General features: G+C 39.3%; 1 protein-coding gene across 2 annotated transcripts in view; it reads left to right on the top strand.

The window, feature by feature from the left end:
* Positions 1 to 13,945, top strand: part of Nucks1 (nuclear casein kinase and cyclin dependent kinase substrate 1) — a 21,094-nt gene extending 7,149 nt beyond the window's left edge. The window contains exons 2-7 of one of the 2 annotated variants that reach the window (XM_029538978.1): positions 1,799 to 1,848; positions 4,482 to 4,587; positions 5,800 to 5,855; positions 9,283 to 9,435; positions 10,807 to 10,953; positions 12,217 to 13,945. In XM_029538978.1, the coding sequence (XP_029394838.1) occupies positions 1,799 to 1,848; positions 4,482 to 4,587; positions 5,800 to 5,855; positions 9,283 to 9,435; positions 10,807 to 10,953; positions 12,217 to 12,416 (712 nt within the window). In that variant the 3' untranslated portion in view covers positions 12,417 to 13,945. Of the gene's footprint in view, positions 1 to 1,798; positions 1,849 to 4,481; positions 4,588 to 5,799; positions 5,856 to 9,282; positions 9,436 to 10,803; positions 10,954 to 12,216 lie in introns of both variants that reach the window. The other variant, XM_021198679.2, reaches the window with a different exon arrangement.
* Positions 13,946 to 16,836: the final 2,891 nt, after the last annotated feature.

Here is a 16,836-nt window from a genome sequence, read left to right on the forward strand (position 1 = left end):
GAACTCAGAAATCCTCCTGCCTCTGCCTCCCGAGTGCTGGGATTAAAGGCGTGCACCACCACGTCCGGCCGAGTGACTTAAGACTTATTTTTGCTGGATGTGATAGCACATGTTTTTAATCCAGAGGCAAGCAGGTCTCTGAGTTCAAGCTGGCCAAGACTATATAGTGAGACCTTGTCTCAACTAAATACATAGCTATGTATAGCTGATTATGTGTAAGTATGTGCATGTGGAGTCCAGAGGAGTGGATCAGAGTCTCTAGAGCTAGATTTATAAGAGTAAAGGAAATGGAACTAGCCAAGAGCCACACCGACCGCCATGCTTTGTCTCCAGCCCCACACTTGAGTAGTTTGTATTCCTTATTTTGCACTTGGAAAACTATGGTCAGTGAGGGTAACCCCTTACTTGAGGACATAGAACTAGTTTGTGGCAGAGCCGTGATTCATTGTAGTTTAGTTGTCTGTGCTGTGTTGGATTCTATATTTGCTCATGTTTTTGGTAGTTCTTGTTCAACTGGAGAGTTAGTTGTACTTGGCATTTAAATGGTAGAAGTTTGGGACCAGGGCTTTCTGTAGTCCAGCATAGTCCACCTCAGACTCCTGACCTTCTTGGGGGCTGGGATGACAGGTGTGTGCCACCATTTCTGGCTCCCTGGTAAGATTTTGATTAGACTTTTGTTTGTTTTGGCTAGGAATAGATAGAACAGAACGTCTCATGCCCTTGTACTTAAGTAATCCTCCTCTTAAATGTTAAATTTTGATCATAGTAGATTTTCTCAGTTTCCAGTTTCACAAGACCAAGTTCATTAAAAAGGTACTTTTTAGCCCTAATGCAACAAGGACCCAAGCATTTCTTTCAGGCTCCTTATGCGAAATGCTGTATGTGACCTGTGCACATTCTCCTCTACACTTCAAAATCATCTCCAGATTTCATCATTTTCATAGAACAAAACTGAAGGCAAAATTCCATTGGTTGGGTGTGGTGGTACACATCTGTAATTACAGCAGGAAATCCTGAGATCCTGTCTCAAAGCAAAAAGCAAACACTATTCGGCAACCTTTCTTAGAATTACTTGTAGTTCCAGATCTGAGACCTTCTTCACTCCATGGGTTCCAAAACACATGATATGCACGCATGTACATAGATAACATACACATATGTATAAAATATTTCTTTTGTTTTAAAGCATGCTTTAACTACACCAGTAAAACATTTTTTTCTTCTAAAGCTTAATGTTATATTTGATTGCATTATAACATAACTATATTATACCTTAAAAAGCTGTTTTTTGCCTAGCAGTAATCTTGATTTTTCACATGTAAGTGTTGTATATATAACAATAAGAATAAAATAACAGCTATGCATTGTGGCTCATACCTTTAATCCAGCACTGGGGAGGCAGAGGAAAGAGAATCTCTGAGTTAGAGGACAGCCATGTCTACATAATATATGGGAATGGGATATTAAAATAATAACTTAAAACTTTAGCCTGTGACTGTAATAGTCTATGTATAATGAATGCCCATGGGGAATTTGCCTGGCCTGTTCTGTTTTGGGGAGGTGGGGAACGTAAAGCTGAAGAAGAACAGTGGTTAAGTTGTCACTGGGGTAAGTCTGAGACGTTTTTGTTCTTTGAGTCAGGGTCTACCCACCTCTCTCCCAAGAGCTGAATTAAAGGCATATACTTATTACACCTGGCCTAAGAACTATTCTGTTTATAAAACTAAAATCTGTATTCTGGTGTCTTAGAAGCTGCACTTTTTTCTTTTTAATAATCTGAATTTGTCTCTTTCTGCAGAAATAGGAAGGTCGTCGATTACTCTCAGTTTCAGGAATCAGATGATGCAGGTATGTTTTGTTTCTGTGTTTCTACAAGGCACGTGTTGTGCTGACAGACTGTCAGCGTATATACTTTATGTCATGCTTTTAGTAGTCTCTGGTTTTTAAAATTACTCAGGAGTGTGTGTCAAAACAAAGGAGGGACTTGGCCATTTTTCTTTGAGATAAGGTCTGCTATGTGACCTAGGCTGTCCTTGAACTCAAACCTCAGAGTTGCTGGATTGCAGGTGTGTTCCACTATGCCTGGCCTGTAGCTTTTTCTTGTAAATCATTGAAATAAACACCTGATTTTTTTTTTTTTTTAATCTGGTTTTAGGATTCAAAGGTTAAATGTCCAGTAACTGGACATGCAGGTGTGTGTGTGTGTGTGTGTGTGTGTAAAATACCCACTGCTAGCTAAACTAGGAATTAAACCCTGGTCATCTGGAAGATGAACCAGCAATTTTACTTTATAAAGATAATGTACCCCTTGAAAAGGCTTGTAAGATGTACAGAAGAATTAAAAACTTGATACATAATTCTGTCTCTGAAACATACCAGAAATTGTTCTAAATGTTTATGTTTAGTAAGGTTTTGGTTGGGGGTGGGGGTAGGTTGACAAGATTTCTCTATGCCCTGGCTGTCCTGGAGCTCACTCTGTAGACCAGGCTGGCCTCGATCTCAAAGAGGTCCACCTGCCTCTGCTTCCCGAGTGCTGGGATTAAAGGCATGTGCTACCATGTCCAACCCTAATAAGTTATTTTTTTAAGAGCATTGCTGTTATGGGATCTCTTGTGTTTTGCACTTAAGGAAACTGAAGTAGAGTTGATACTTAAGGTCCCTTAGTTAGGTTATAGCTCTTTTGACCTTTTTCTTCTCAACTTCCATCATTTTTTTTTTTTGTAAGATTTATTTTTTATTATATCTAAGTATAGGGCGTCAGATCTCATTACAGATGGTTGTGAGCCACCATGTGGTTGCTGGGATTTGAACTCAGGACCTTCAGAAGAGCAGTCGGTGCTCTTAGCCACTGAGCCATCTCTCCAGCCCCCATCATCTCTTAAAAATGTAATTGAGCTGCAGTATGGCTCAGCAGGCAAAGGTGCTTGGTGCCCAGCCTGACAACTGAAGTACTCTCCAAAAAACTCACAGTGGAGGAGAACTAACTCCTACAAGTAGTCTTCTGTCTTCTACACATAGGACCTGTCAGGCATACCCATACACATAAAAATAAATGTTTGGTTGTTTTGTGGTGGTAATTTGTTTTTTGTTTTTTTTTTTTTAATATGGCTAAGGGTCTTGCTATAGAATTTTAAGCACTGCTTTCATCTCACTTAGGGCTGATTTTCTCCTCCTCTTCCTTTTCTTAAGTTATTTTTAAGAAGCAGAGGGCCTGAGTTCAGGTCAATTTGCTCATGTATGTATAACCGAATACACCCTGCATACACATAATTAAGTATTGCTATTAATGGTTAGAATTAACTTCTAAAAATGGCTAAATTCTGCTTCGGAATTTTTAATGAATGCAGCAATTAAAGAACTGCTGAAGTGCCAGCCTCTTTCTCATTTCTCGCCATGACTGTGGAACTGGAGCAGCAGCTTTGAGTAATCAGCAGCCAGGGGGTGGCTTTCTTAGGACGTTTTTGGAATTATACTGTGTTTTCCTAAAGTTAGAGACATCCAGAGTATGTGATGGATTTAATACTTCAGTTAGAGTAATTTACTTGATTACAATATTGTGAGTATTGTATTAAGAGTGTAGGATTTAAGCCAGAAATTGTGGCACACACCTTTAATCCCAGCAGTTCAGGCAGAAGCAGACAGATCTCTGAATTCGAGGATGACCAGTGCTACACAGAGAGAAACCCTGGGGAAAAAAGATTGTGAAATTTTAGGTTCTTACATTCTAGGATGATTATGATAAAACCATATTGCTATAATTTTCAAGTGAGTATGAAGTTGTTAAAACATGGGGAAATCCTCAACTACATGGGAGTGTTATAACAGCTATGGTGTGGATGGTTGAGGACTTTTATATAAGGACTAGACACTATGTAAAATGGAATTAAAATAGGCTGGGGGTGTGGATTTTATTTATTTCTAGTTGTGTGTTGCTTGTTTGTGCTGCATATGTATAAGAGTGAGCACATATAGAAGTCAGGAAAACCTTTGGGAATGAGTTGTTCTACATGGCTTCTGGGGGTCTAAGTCAGGATTTAGACTTGCACAGTCAAATGCCATTTATTGCTGACCCATCTTGCTTTCTCTTTTTAAATTATTTATTTTTATGGTAATAGAAATAGAACTCAGCCTTCTGCATGTTAGGGATAAATGCTCCTGGCCCCTATTTTTTAAAATACTTTTTGTTTGTGTGTTTTGCCTGCATGTATGTTTGATGCCTGCAGAGGCCAGAAGAGAGGACATCATCAGATCCTCTGGAAGTAGTGTTGGGAACCACTTTGTGGGTGCTGAGACTCAAACCCTAGTCCTCTGGAAGAGCAGCATGTGTGCTTACCCACTAAACCATCTCTCCAGCCCCTCCCTCCTTAATTAGAGGAACTATGGGGGAAATCTGTTCTTATTTATTTAAAAAGCATGAGGAGTAATGTGTGATTTCAGCATGTAAATAGAATTAACTGAATTTGAAACTTTTTCTTGTTTAGATGAAGATTATGGAAGAGATTCAGGCCCTCCTGCTAAGAAGATTCGGTCATCTCCCCGAGAGGCTAAAAATAAGAGGCGATCTGGAAAAAATTCACAAGAAGACAGGTAGGAGGCATCATTGTTTATATCTTCCTACTTAACACTGTCTGAAGTAAAGACAGTCTGTGAGCTCCAAAAGGGTGAGCCTTCTGTGTGCAGCCTGTTTCACATTATAGAGGCTGTGCTTCAGGTGTGGAGGTCAGCCTCTTCCCCAGGAGCAATTTGGTCTCAGCTATTGATCAGCAGTGAGCTTCAAGAATGCTTCTTGCTGGAACTTGGGAGCATGAGCCAAAAGAAAGTTTTCAGTTCTGATTTGTTATCTAAGATTGGTGTTGACATTTCATTGGTGTCCTCGTCAGTTAGATCAACAGCAGAATCATAACTAAAAAGTGTGCAGTTCTAAACTTTGTATATCCTGTTGAATTCTATTCTTAAAACACGTCTTTCTTGTTCACATAATCATTTTTGACAGTTGCCTTTCCTTAATTTTTTTTTTCCCCCTCTTACTGTAGTGTTAACAATGGAGCCTGGTCCTTACATGTGCTCCAAACCTCCATTCCCTTACTTTTACAAATGTGTTCACACGAATTGCAGTTTAACTGTAAAATAGCTACATTGAGAGCAGGATGATTAGATTTTCCTCCTAGTTTTCAATGTGCACAAACACTTTTCATAGTGTAATACTTTAAAATGTGGTGGGCGGGGTAGAAGAATATTAGTGTAAGACTGTATTGTGCTTTATATGTCATTTAGTTCTTATAATGCATCTATAAGGTTTAGAGTTCATTAATTGAAGCAGGGGGTTACCAAGGAATTAGAACACCAGGCTTTGAAACTATCCCTGGGGAAACTCAAACTCCACACCTGTCTACAAGCCTACATTCAGGGGATCTAATGCCATCTTCTGGTCTCCATGGGCATTAGGCACACATTATAGATGTAGACAAAACACCACATATACATGAAATATTTTGAAACAAAATGAAAAGTCTTCGAATATTAAAAATCACCGAATATTCATTTACTGAGTAGTTGTGGGGTTTTTTGGGGGTGTTTTTTTGTTTGTTTGTTTTGTTTTGTTTTGTTTTGAGACAGGGTTTCTCTGTGTAGCCCTGGCTGTCCTGGAACTCACTTTGTAGACCAGGCTGGCCTCGAACTCAGAAATCCACTTGCCTCTGCCTCCCAAGTGCTGGGATTAAAGGTGTGTGCCACCATGCACAGTTATCATTCAACCTTTGTCTAAGACTTTATGCATTTTCTTTTTCCTTTGCCTTATAGTGAAGACTCGGAAGAAAAAGATGTGAAGACCAAGAAGGATGATTCTCACTCGGCAGGTAAACCATGCTTATTGCAGTAGGAACTGTAATGGGCTGTTTTCCTCCTGGTCCCAAGCTCCCAGAATAACAACTCTGAGACTCAAAATGTATGTATAAACATCTAGCTCATGAATTCATGAATTCATCACCCATTCCTTTTCCTTTTTTTTTTTTTGGTCCGAGACACGGTTTCTCTGTATTGCCCTGGCTATCCTGGAACTCACTTTGTAGACCAGGTTGGCCTGGAACTCAGAAACCCGCCTGCCTCTGCCTCCCGTGCACTGGGATTAAAGGCGTGCGCCACCACGCCCGGCCATGGCCCATTCTGATCTAAGTTCTGCCATATAGCAGGCTACTTTTCCTCAGGTTCCCAAGCTTCTGCTCCTTAGAGTTTTCTGGAGGCCAATCTTCCCACACCTGGCTCTGTCCTATAATCCTTCTCCTGTCAGATGTCCCACCTTCTGTTTTCTGCCTCAGCTGCAGGCCAATCAGCTTTAATTGACAGGTGTTATATCCATACAGTACACAAGAGATTTTCTCTACAAGGAATAGTTCATCATTTATTAATAAGCAGTTTCATATGTGTGATTCTTTCAAATACTGGGATTATAAAAACATTTCTATTTTCACAAAGGTAAAAATTTATTCTCCATCCTGATGGCTGATTTGGTTTTGGCTTTTTTAAGTATACAGGTTATTTTTGTGCAAAAATTAAGATTTAAATCTTTTTATTGGGATGTTGGGGGAGAAATGGCTCAGTGGTTAAGAGTACTGGCTGCTTCTCCAGGGGACTCCCTCACATGCAGACAAAACACCAATGCACATTTTTTAAAAAATGAAGTTAAAAAATAATTTTGTTTGAGACAGCATCTCTCTCTCTCTCTCTCTCTCTCTCTCTCTCTCTCTCTCTCTCTCTCTCTATGTGTGTGTGTGTGTGTGTGTGTGTGTGTGTGTGTGTGTGTGTGTGTGACCCTGGTTATCCTGAAACTTTTATAGACCAGACTGGCCTTTAATTACCTGCATCTGCTTTTTGAGTGCTGGGATTAAAGGTATATAGGAATAAACTTGTATAGGAATAAAGAAATTATAACTAAGTAAAAACAATAGCCATATGGAAAAATTATTAAATAATTAAAATAATTAATGTGAATCAGATATGGTGAAATATGCCTAAAATGTCAGTGTTCTAGATTACTGCAAAGTCCAAAGCCAGCCAAGGTTACATAGAAAACCTATCTTAATTAAAGGCCTAGAGTGCTGGCTGCTTTCAAAGATGACCTGACTTATGTTTCCAGCGCCCACATCTGGTGGCTTACAACTTTCTGTAATTCTACCTCTGGGGATATCAGGTATCTCAGGCCTCCTCAACCAGTTGTGTTTACATGCTCATAACTTATATGTATGCATAATTGAAAGTAAAATAACTCAGCAGGTAGATTCTGGAGTTTGAGGATTGAGAATTGTAGTCCTTACTGTCTCTTGGTACTTAAATTTTGACCTGTATGCCCCTCCGTTGTCTTCCTGGGTGTCCCTTTTCTTGACTGTTGTTGAACAAAAATGCAAAGATAAACAACATTCTGCTAGCTAAATTTTCTCTGTTGAGGTGTTTTGCCTTCCTTGCTACTTAAGTTGTACCCAATGATAATGTAGTGTGACTTGGCATTCGTCTGCCTTCTGAACACTAATTTAAATTGAGTGTTTGAATGCTCTGTATTAATCACAACTCCTCCTAAATCGATTAAGTTTATGGTCTGCATTAGTCAGATTTATTCTGTAATTGTCTCTAGATGAGATTTTTGGCACTAGAAGTGGTTAAACATTGACTATAAAGGGGAGAGCCTCACAAAACTCAACCATGGCTTAGGAACTCTTTGACAGATAATAGCTGCTGGAGAGTGATCACTGGTAGTTTGCCCATGCTCCAGTGGAAGGCCTCATACTTATTCATACATTGACAACACTAATTGGACTTACTGGCTTATTTAAACACACACATACACACACACACACACACACCATGAAATTAGAAGGGATGCATGCATGTTGGGAGTTACTCCCAACTTTAGGGAGTTGGAGTGGAGTGGTGGAGGAAGATAGGGTATGATCAGAATGCATTGTATGTTTTTCTCAAAAAAATGAATAAATAAAAGGTACGATGTCTTTATTTTTAATATGGATGTGTGTTCCTCCTGAATGTATGTTTATGTAACCTGTACATGCCTTGGGTCCACAGAGACCAGAAAGGGGTGCTTGATCCTCTAGAGCTAGAGGGATAGTTATGAACCATTACATGGGTGCTGGGAACTGAACCTGGGTCCTCTTCAAGAACAACAAATCTTACTTGAATAGCCAACTCTTCGGCACCCTGTTTTGTTGTTGTTCATTGTTTGCTTGTTTTTTGGTTTCTCAAGACAGGGTTTCTCTGTATAGCCCTGGCTGTCCTGGAATTCACTTTGTAGACCAGGCTGGCCTCGAACTCAGAAATCCGCCTGCCTCTGCCTCCCGAGTGCTGGGATTAAAGGCGTGCGCCACCACTGCCCAGCTTGTTTTGTTTTTTTAAGGAGAAAAACTGACAATTAAACCTTAATAGAATAGGGAAGTCTAAAAGTTTAGGACAGAGCTGTTTATTAGAGACTGGTAAAATAAAGCTTAGTAAGTATTTTTTTGACTTTAGCTTCTAAAATCTGTAAACATAGATTTGCATGTGATTGATAATTTTAGGATTAAACTGTTATAAAGTTTTAGAGAATCTGTTCATAATTTTTAATTTTAATTCAGCTTTGTGATTTTTGTGGCCACTAGGGTCTTTATTAAAATTACATTTATTTTTAATTTAAATTGATTTTTAACATTAGCACCAAATTTTCAAGATTTTCCGTTTTTTAAAGATTTATTTATTTCACGTATGTGGGTATACTGTCACTGTCTTCAGACACACTAGAAGGTGGCATCGGGTCCCATTACAGATGGTTGTAAGCCACCATGTGGTTGCTGGGAATTAAACTCAGGACCTCTGGAAGAGTAGTCAGTGCTTTTAACTGCTGAGTCATCTTTCCAGCCCCCCAATTTTTTTTTTTTTTTTTTTTTTAATCAGACTCTGAAGTACAAATAGGTCTTGAACTCTTCACTAAATGGAATTCTTTTAATGGTAGATTTCATTCCTTTTTTTTTTTTTTTTTTTTTTTTTTTTTTTTTTTTTTTTTTTTTTTTTTTTTGAGACAGAGTTTCTCTGTGTAGCCCTGGCTGTCCTGGAACTCACTTTGTAGACCAGGCTGGCCTCGAAACTTAGAAATCCGCCTGCCTCTGCCTCCTGAGTGCTGGGATTAAAGGTGTGCGCCACCACGCCTGGAGATTTCATTCCTTTTTGAGTGAATAAGCTGTTATATTCTGTATCTGCAGATGCAAAATTCTTTGATTGTTGTATCACTGTAACTTTACATTGCAGAAGACAGCGAAGATGAAAAAGATGATCATAAAAATGTACGCCAGCAACGACAGGCAGCATCTAAAGCAGCTTCTAAGCAGAGAGAGATGCTCTTGGAAGATGTTGGCAGCGAGGAAGAGCCAGAAGAAGATGATGAGGCGCCATTCCAGGAGAGTATGTGAAGTTGCCTACTGTCCTTTGCTTGTTGGTTTAGATGGGCCCTCCTATAACCCATGTTGCCCTCAACTTCCTGTGTAGCTGAGGGCGGCCTGGAGCTATACTGTTATACCTGTACCACCACTCCTGGTTTTATGGAGACATGGGGCTTTATAGAGACCCAAGGCATTGTGCATGCCGGGCAAGATTCTGTCAGTGGAGCTGCAGCTCCAGTCCTGGTCCTTCTTTGCAGTTGTAGTTTATGGCTTTGGTTTGGTATTTTCTAGGTAAATGTTTGTATCCAGTTCCTTACATTAAGTAGATACTACTTGTTAAAAGATAACACTGTGCATCTGTAGTGACACATGCCTATCTTGAAATGAAATGAAAGGAAAAAGATAAAACTATGGGGATAGGGAGATGGCTCAGCTTCTCCTTTTCCAGAGGATCTCGTGTACATGTATATTTATATAAGTGAAAAATAAGAACTTTTTTTTAAAGATTTGGTATTTAGCAATAGATGTATCCAATCCTGAATTTAAAAAAAGATGACTATACATTTGAATCTTTTTTTTTTTTTACATAAACAGAAGTTTATGGTTGTCCGTCATTTATCATAGTTTCTATTCTGTGTTTAAACACTGAATGAATATTATAATAACCCTTATTAATGGGTACTTTGTTTACAATTTGCATTTTAGCCTGGCATAGGATTGTAGACCACTTCAAATTGCCAAAATGTTACATAGTTTAGATACTATACACACACACACACACACACACACAGGTTGTTCAGATTATATGAAGTCCTACTATATGTAGAGTGTTATTGTTTCATTATTTACAGTTGGTGTTTAAAAACTACCAATCAGTTCAGGTTAGTTTCAACAGTATGCATGAGAGTGATACAGCCACCAAGAGTTACTTGGTACTTAAGAGTTCCAGGCTTGTATCTTTTAGTACTAGGGTTCAAAATCATAAGGTCCTGCACAGTGAGTATAGCTAGGCAAGTGCTGTACCTCCAAGCTGTTCATCCCCAACAGCTTGTTTGGTCTCGCTATGTGGCTAGAGCTGGCTTCAAGTTTGCCATCTTCTGACCTAAGCCTCTTGGATGCTGGGACTAGATCTTGTGTCTTACACATTTTCAACAAGTTCTTCAAAAGAGTTGTTCATAAGTTTAAAATTTAGAAAGTATTTAGAACAAGTCAGTCATGTAGCATATGCAAGGTCCGTACTGTGCCCATTCTTGAGTGGGCAGGGGCACTGACTCAGTAGTGCTTAGCTCCCAAGCCCCGCCCCTCCACCTTTCTCAGCACTCTTTCCCTTTGTTCACTTGGAAGGATGTGTACATTTAAGTTGGACGTTGAAATTCTTCTTTCCTCTCAGAAGATTCTGGCAGCGACGAGGATTTCCTAATGGAAGACGACGATGATAGCGATTATGGCAGTTCAAAAAAGAAAAACAAAAAGATGGTTAAGAAGTCCAAACCTGAGAGAAAAGAAAAGAAAATGCCCAAACCCAGACTAAAGGCTACAGGTGAGGCCTGTGAGAGGAAAACCACATTTTTCAAGAACTAAAGTGTTGTCTCAGCATTGGCCCTATATCTATCTCGTAGAAATACAAGAACTCCAAAGGGGTTCTGTCTTACACATGTGCCTTTGTTCCCTTCAAGACTGGTGAGGGCTGAAGAGATGGCTCAGTGAGTAAGCTCATACTGCTTCCAGAGGACCCAAGTTCAGATCCACAGCCACATTGTGTGACTAACAGCTAGCTGTGACTTCAGATGACTTAGCCACGTGCATGCATGCACAGGCACGCACATGTGCATATAATTAAAAATGATAGTCTTGAAAAAACAAAAAGGGGCTGGCGAGATGGCCCAGCGGGTAAGAGCACTGACTGCTCTTCCGAAGGTCCTGATTCAAATCCCAACAACCACATGGTGACTCACAACCACCTGTAATGAGATCTNATGNCCTCTTCTGGTGTGTCTGAAGTCAGCTACAGTGTACTTATTTATAATAATAAGTAAATCTTTAGGGGGGAAAAAAACCAGACTGGGCTGAAGGGATGGATAGCACAGTAGTTAAGAGCATTGGCTGCTCTTCCAGTAGACTTGGGTTCAATTCCTTGCACCTACATGGTCGATCACACTTGTCTATAATTCCAGTTCTGTGACCTGACATCTTCACACAAACATGAATGCAGGCAAACATCATTGTATATAAAATAAAAATAAGGTTTTTTTTGTTTTAATGAAAAGAATCTATGGGCTTGGACTGTATGTAGGAATGACATCTTTATTTCAGACACAATGTACTTACTCTCTTCAGGGAGCCTTGGCCGCTTCTGGGGTCAGTAGTCCTAGCAGCTGGGGAAGGCTCTCCATTCTCATCCTCTTCTGTCAGGATACTGATAGCAGAAACCAAACTACCCATGAAAATAAAGATTTATCTCCTGGGTCTTCAAAGCTTTTGCCAGGTATTTTCCTGGTTCAAGCTAATTTGTTAAATCAGAAGTCTAGATTTGCTTGGAGTTTCATTCTGGCAAATATAATTAATATGTTTCTTGTTAAGAAGTTTGACTCATCTTGCCATACTTTAGAGCTTCCAAACCTGTTCGATAGCTCTAGTTTCTGCTCAGTGTTACCTAATCCTCACTAGGAGTAATGTGCATTTTCCTGTGTTTCCTCCTTAGTGAGATGGGATTAATTTTTATACTTACAGACTTGTTTTTGTAGCTGATTTTTTTAAAAGGCATTTTTTTCTGTTCCCCAAATTGTTACTTTCTATATTTCAGTGACGCCAAGTCCAGTGAAAGGCAAAGGGAAAGTGGGTCGCCCCACAGCTTCAAAGACATCAAAGGAAAAAACTCCTTCTCCCAAAGAAGAGGATGAGGAAGCAGAAAGCCCTCCAGAAAAGAAGACCTCTGCAAGCCCCCCACTTGAGAAGTCTGGAGACGAAGGGTCTGAAGAGGAAGCCGCATCTGGGGAAGATTAAAAGTGATATTTAGGGAGAGGTTTTATTAAAAACAAAGGAAACCTCTGTAGGACACGGTTTGGGCTGTGGCTTGACTCATGGGCTTTCAGTGCTATTTCATTTGTCTAGAATAATGTTTTTCTCTCTATCTATCTCTTAAAACCATTGTATGCTGATGTGTTTAAGTTGCCATTTTGTCTCAGTCTTTTCTTTGCCAATTCCCTCCCCCCCACAAAAGCCATGTCAATTAATCACTGGATTGACTGTTTCATCTTTGTGTTCTTAATGGAGGGAAGGAATGCCATGGCTGCAAAGCAATAAGATTTGAGGTGGATGCTATGGAAACTGCTTCTTGCTAGAGAACAGCAACTTGAACAATAATCAAAAACAAAAAAACTAGAAAGGTTTTAATTAAATAATTGTTCTTTCTTTTCCTGTACTTTTGACAGACCAGTTGTCACTTAACATGAGCTTATATGTCTAAAACTGTAAATGTCAAAAAGAATCATGACTCTAAATTAGTACTAGTGAGGCAGTTGGGGGTGAACATGAATTCTGGATTAACTCAGCACTCACATTATTTCCTTGGGTGTGGAGGGAATGGTGTTCCTGGAACTTAGTATATTTGTTATTCTCAAAGAGATTCAGAGCCAGTCTTTTGTCTTGATAACAGTCTTTTTTCTTTTTTTTAAAGTAGGCCACCAGAATCAGTTTTAATTTCATATTTTATTCATGTTTTCATTGATTCAAGTTTTTAAAATACATCCTGTTTTGGGGTAAAGTTTTACCAATGATCCAAAATTAAAAAGAGATTTCTTTGAATTTCGATGATGAGTCTACCCCTCACAGTACATTTCTTCACAGGCTGACAATGTTAAAGTTTTAAGCAAATAAAGTTTGAGTTAGTGTGAAGCTCAGATATAAAAGATTGAGATTTATCCTTTATGAATACAAATAATTGAAATGAGGGCCCATGAGCCATGCCATTTTTACTTGCGGATAGAAACAGTTGATTCCTTTCAATATTTAAATCTTTGCTCCATAGTAACATGATAATGACATGATCTCACAACCTCCTCCTGCTGCTTCCGTACTGTGCAGTTGTTTGCCTCTTAGTTGGTCTGACCCCTCCTTTCTGTTTATGCTTCTTTTTAAAGCAAGAGCCTGAGCCTCAATGGGATGATTGAACTGTATTTTAGGGTGCCTATGTGCCATTGATAACAGTCTAGATACCTTAACAAAGCATCAAGAACAGGTTTGATCCTCCACATTCAGGTCCCATTCGCCAATAAAAGATTAGGGGTCCTATTATGCTATTAAAGATTTAGTGGAGTAATTTCTGTATATTTTTCTGCACTTAAGCTAAATTTGCTTCCTCAGTATTCTGCTTTTGTGTTTTTTAAGTGACATGTTTGTCTCAGACAGTGTCATTTTCTTATAGGTGTTCGTAGGACAAAGGGTTATTTAAGAAATATTTTTACTCTGGTTTTTAAGACACTTTAAAGAACATTCTTAGATCTGCTTTAAAATAAATAAATGAATAAATAAAGCACCTAGTAGCAGAGAGTTATTTCAACCCTGCACTGCTAATAAGTATTAACATGGCCAAAAATAGAAACTTGAACATAAACAGTTGGATTATTGTATTCTGTAATGGGATATAAGGTTGTGAGCTATGTAGTGGGTATTACAGATTATTCTGCTTGCTGTGGTGGGCTTGCTCAGGAACCCGTCCTTAAAGAAGAGACTCACCATTTATTTCCACCAGGCATCTCTCTCTCCCTTTTAGGGGTTTATAACTCAGTCTTACATTCCTAGTGACATTTGGGTTTTTCTTAGGTTACATTTCATGAAAAGTTGTGGGTAGGGTCTCTTTCAACTTAAGCCTCAATTTTTTTAACAATCTCTTTAATAATCTGCACTAACATCTCTGATTTTATCTACCTATAATTGAGAAATAATACTATCTTCTACGTTACTTGTGTAAAAGGTGTGTCTGAGTGGACTTGTTTAGAATCCCTTTTAAAACTAACTCATTAGGTTGAAGATATATTTTCTAATTACAGGTCTGTTGGGTTAATGGTGTCTCAGATGAGCACACAGGCTCTAAGTGACCTTTGTTTTCACTTTTTTTTAGTGGTTTATAACACTCTGGTCTTCCCTTCAAATCATGCATGCAAACAGGAAGACATTTAATGTGACTCAACTGGAAACAGGTGCTCAGCAGTTAGGTGTAACAATGACATGAGGGTGTGTCCATAAGTTCATAATGACTGGCCCTTGGCACCTCCATGGCTTACTCTCTGTCCTCTTCCTCTTTGTCTTTTTCTTTCTGGTGTGCCTATAGTGAAGTGGCAATGTATTCACTGTCTTACTTTGCAGTGCTCAGGAATGGGATGCACATTTGAAGGTGCTTGTCTGTTACCGGCGCTCAGCTAGGTTTACCTCTTTAGTAGATGCAGCAGTTGAGCTAACACTACATTCTAGTTCTCCAGGCTCTGGTTAAAGCCTTTGTCTCCCCCTGTCAGAAATGGTAGCCTCTGTGTTGCCCAGTGGTAATTTACTGCTGCTTTTAACTATCCACCACGGATGGGGTTTTGGAGAGGGGACCCAAAGGGTATATTTACATATCTGCTGAAACACTTAACTGCTTTCAGTACCTCCCTCTCCATATTAACCTTACAAAGGAAAACTAATGGTAGGATGAATGTTTCTTTTTCTAGGGTAGCGAGAAAATCCCCATAACACCCCAGTATTTTGTGTACCCCAGGCTGGCCTCAATTGCTACATAGCTGGTCTTAAGCTTTTGTTTTTCCTGTCTTTAATGCTTATATATGGTACTAGTTCAGATAGCATTTTCTTCCACATAAAAATCAGTGGAATTTGAGGTTATAATCTAGAAGGACTTATAGTCAGCTGATCTTGACCTTTTTTGAGGCCTGGTTCCACTTTGTAGTGTGTCTGGGAGTTTTTTTCCCCCCATCCCCTCACACTGCTGGGATGCCACTATGTCAGGTGACACTTTTTTTTTAATGGGCTTTTACTTTTATGTCCAGGAACATGTGGGTTAGAGAGGGAAATAGTGTAAACAAAACTCAGGTTTAGGGGCCCCTGCCAGAGCAGACTTGAAGAAACAGAAAGCTTTGTTGCTGCTGTGAATCCATGCCTGTTTGGACAGTTCTTTCTACCAGTAGCACCAGAAGCTACACTAGAAACATTCCCACCTATGACTAGGTAGGAAGAAATGCAGGCTAGGCACTTCATGGTGTGCGGATAGAGGTCAGAAACTAGCAGTACTTGCTTCTTGCCAAAGGGGAGGGGAAGTTAAAGCCACTGGTTGCTCTTGAGGGTAGAATATTGTCATTTTCTCTCTGGAGGAAGCTGCTGAGTTACTTGAAGTGGGGAAGTTTTTTTTTTTAGTCTTTTGTTTTTGTTTTTTGAGTATTGCGATGTCAAGCTGTCAATAGCCATGTTACTATTTGAACCTCCTTTTCCCGTTAACTTAGAAAAGAAAATACATGATTCTGAATATCAAATCCATAGGTTATACTTTTGTTCAAAGCCTAATTCACAGTGGTATGATTGTACTAACCACTAGGAGGATACCCATATGCCTACCTGTTGCCATGCCAATGAAGAATGAACTGGTGACATCTGAGCAGGCTCTGTGACTGTAGAGCATCATAGTTGGGTGGACACTTTGTATATTGGGTGTGGGGGGTTTTCTAGATCATGGGGGAGGGTAAAATGATTTTGGGTGGGGATTTTTTTTTTGTTTTTTTGTTTTTTTTTTTTCCAGTTTTGGGGTTTTTTTTGGCTTGGTTTGGTTTTTTGTTTGGTTTGGTTTGATTTTGCTTTTTATGGAGGGTTGGGGAGTATAGTACTCAGTTATGCCCTAAAAATAACATGTATAAAACCCTGAAGTGTGATGTGGGTATGTGTGAGTGTGTGTTTGTAAATGTCTGGCATTTAAACCTTTGTCTTCTGGAAGTTAGTGAATTTTTTCTCTTTTCCTCTGGAAGTATTTGTTACAAGATTTGTAAATAAGAGCTCTACATAGTCTGTGTACCGTGAACATGTTACAGCAAACCTTACATGCTTCATTCCTCTGCAAGGCATAAGACTTTGCCAGGTTGCTCAGCTGCCATGATCAGTTTGCCTTCATTCATCTTTTAGAATTAATTTGACAGTTCTAAAAACTTCAAGTCTTCCTCAGTTTTAGTCGTTAATCTTTATGTTCTGAGCAGAAAGGGTCAGAAAGTTAGCCTGTCTTCAGCCATGGCTGAGAGCCTGACAGCCTTTTCTTCATACTGCAGTGTGGCTTGATGCATGGTTAGACAACAGAGGGTTGGGCATTCTTGCAATACCTTAGCAGTGCTGAAATCTGCAGCATGGTACTAAGGAAGCTAAAGTTTGAATGTAACCACTTTATTTAAAGGTG

Source organism: Mus pahari, chromosome 5 (assembly GCF_900095145.1).
Source record: "Mus pahari chromosome 5, PAHARI_EIJ_v1.1, whole genome shotgun sequence".
NCBI lineage: Eukaryota > Metazoa > Chordata > Mammalia > Rodentia > Muridae > Mus > Mus pahari.